At 37.9% G+C, this 2,542-nt stretch overlaps 1 protein-coding gene across 1 annotated transcript; it reads left to right on the top strand.

Moving 5' to 3' along the window:
• The first annotated feature begins 409 nt into the window (after nt 1–409).
• On the top strand, nt 410–1,090 carry LOC107764469 (histone H3.2). The gene has a single exon (NM_001425758.1). It carries the CDS (start codon nt 466–468, stop codon nt 874–876), a length of 411 nt encoding a protein of 136 aa, NP_001412687.1. The 5' UTR covers nt 410–465; the 3' UTR covers nt 877–1,090.
• The last annotated feature ends 1,452 nt before the right edge of the window (nt 1,091–2,542 follow it).

The raw sequence follows: 2,542 nt of genomic DNA, 5'->3' as shown, positions 1-2,542 counted from the left end.
TCATCTGATTTGATTTATAAGCAGTTTAATTTCAATTAAACAGAAAATATTTTAGATGGGTTTAATTCAACTTTTTAGATGCGTTTAAATTGTGGCAAAAATAGAAACGACAAGTAAACATGTAAGTACAATTAGAAAGAAAACATGTTTTAAAAAAAATGTAGGAAAGAAAACAAATTAGGGAGTAACTAGCTTATCCACGTGGCGACTACAGATTTGATACTTTGGTAGCACATAGATTACTATCCGAGCTATCATCTCCTCCTCAAATCTCCACCGTTAACTAAATCTCAACCAATCAACGGACTTCATTCACTCTCAAAAAAATTCAAACTCTTTTCAAAATTTCCCAAACTTCCCGCCCCATTTCCCTCCTATAAAACTTCCCCATTACACATCTCACAAATTCACCATTATCAGACAATCGAAGCTTTTGGCAATCTACAAAATCTGTCATTTTCAAAAATGGCCCGTACTAAACAAACAGCTCGCAAATCAACAGGTGGGAAAGCTCCAAGGAAGCAGCTAGCTACTAAGGCTGCGAGAAAGTCAGCTCCGGCGACCGGAGGAGTGAAGAAACCTCACCGTTTCCGTCCTGGAACTGTAGCTTTAAGGGAAATCAGGAAGTACCAGAAATCGACAGAGTTGTTGATAAGGAAGTTGCCATTTCAGAGGCTAGTGAGGGAAATAGCACAGGATTTCAAGACAGATCTGAGGTTCCAAAGCAGTGCTGTTGCTGCCCTACAAGAGGCTGCTGAGGCTTACCTTGTTGGCCTCTTTGAAGATACAAATCTCTGTGCCATTCACGCGAAAAGGGTCACTATCATGCCCAAGGACATTCAGCTCGCTAGGAGGATTCGTGGTGAAAGGGCTTAGGATGAAACTTGTTACGCTTATGATTATGGTTAATTCGTGTTCTCTGATCTAGGGCATTGTTTTTGTGTCTTTTGCTGAATGTTGGGGTTAGTGATGTAAATCAAGTGACTTATTTCAATCAAAGTATATGTAAAACCTCTCGTTTATTAGTATTTTGAAATCTTATTAATGAAATTTGTAGTTCATTTGGCTGTTACATCTTATTAGCGTTTGTACTTTGTGCTTGATGTTTGAAGCGTCAAATTATTTTTTCCTTGTTATCCTTTGTGTATTAAGGATTTTCACTACTCACTGGTGCTATGGAATACCCCCCTCCCTCCCCCCTCCCCCCCACGCGCACACACAACTACCATACCCTACCAAAGAACAAATAAAAAGATTATGTTTTTGTAGGGATTGTTCTAACTTTGCGTTTCCTTTATCATTATCTGAAACTAAGATTGATTTGGGTTTGTTATCAAATGCTTATTTACTACTGTTGCAGGAGGAAGGTAGATGTTTCTTTTTTTCACGTTAGCCATCAAAGGTTGAATTTGGCTGCACTGGACCAGGATTAGCCATTTGATGAATTTTCTGTTGGACTTTAGGTTCTGGCAAAATGAGTTGTGGTGCTGCAGCTGGTTGTATTTAAACTGAGATGATTGGTCTTTTGCGTGGCATCTCATCTTCGCAAGTTTTAGGTAAGTTTTTGCCCTTGTCTTACCTAAGGTTGTTGGTCTGTGAGGCCAGAGAGCGCTGTGTTTTAGTTTCAGTCTGACTTGAAGTACTAAGTTTATGCATGCAAATGGTTTCATCAGCTGTTTCCTTTTCTCATTATTATCACTTTCAACAACTGAAGTAGTCAAGTAGGTAAGTTTTGTTTTTGCTTCTAGCAAAGTGACTGCTGCTGCATCTGAATGTGTCAACAAAGTGATGCAACCAGTCACTGTAATCTATTGGGATACGCAGTGTTACAGTCATTTGTAGAATTTTCTCATTAACTTCTGGCAACAGGTGCTGCAGTTGTTTTTAAGTTACTGAGATTTCATCTCAGCGAAAATAAGGGTTTCAAAGTTAGAACACGAAAGTTTAAGTTGCTCAACTTGTCTAAACTTTGGAGGGACTAGTAATATTCTCGTTTATGAGTTAATTTCAACATAATCCAATTATACCATCCAATCGATTGGGTTTTGTTTGGGTGCACTCTCTAGGATGTTAGGGTTAGTGTTGTAGATCTCATAATGTTAAACACTAAATTAAATATAAAATGTTGAGAATTTTGTAGTCTGGTGTTGGTAAAATCTGTTTCATTCACATTTGTCCTTTACTCACTTATGTCCTCTACTCACTTTTTGCCGCTGACATAGTGCCATGTATACTGGAATTAAGAGCAACCGAAGCTTTTTAGTTTTTTGCAGATCTGGAAACAAGAAAATCATAGTATATGAAAATGAGGCTCCATTCCCTTGCTGTCCTAAGAATTTGTGCTCTTAATTTAACATTGACACGCTGAAGTCCTTGCTATGTTGAATCAGAAGTGTCCAGCCTCTACATTTACTTTATCAATTGTCAGAAGGTTAGTTTAGCCAAGCTTTTTTATTTTTTCTCCGTTCGAACCTGAAAGGAAAAACTCTATTTTCAGGCACCCTGACTCCAAGTCTTTATAAAGGAAATTTGAAATAGAGTT

Source organism: Nicotiana tabacum, chromosome 21, assembly GCF_000715075.1.
Source record: "Nicotiana tabacum cultivar K326 chromosome 21, ASM71507v2, whole genome shotgun sequence".
Taxonomy (NCBI): Eukaryota; Viridiplantae; Streptophyta; class Magnoliopsida; order Solanales; family Solanaceae; genus Nicotiana; species Nicotiana tabacum.
The sequence above is the reverse complement of the archived record's forward strand: the minus strand, read 5'-3'. Positions and strand labels throughout refer to the sequence as shown.

Coding starts and splice junctions, on each gene's coding strand:
- LOC107764469 (NM_001425758.1), top strand. CDS start 466: ATGGCCCGTACTAAACAAACAGCTCGCAAATCAACAGGTGGGAAAGCT.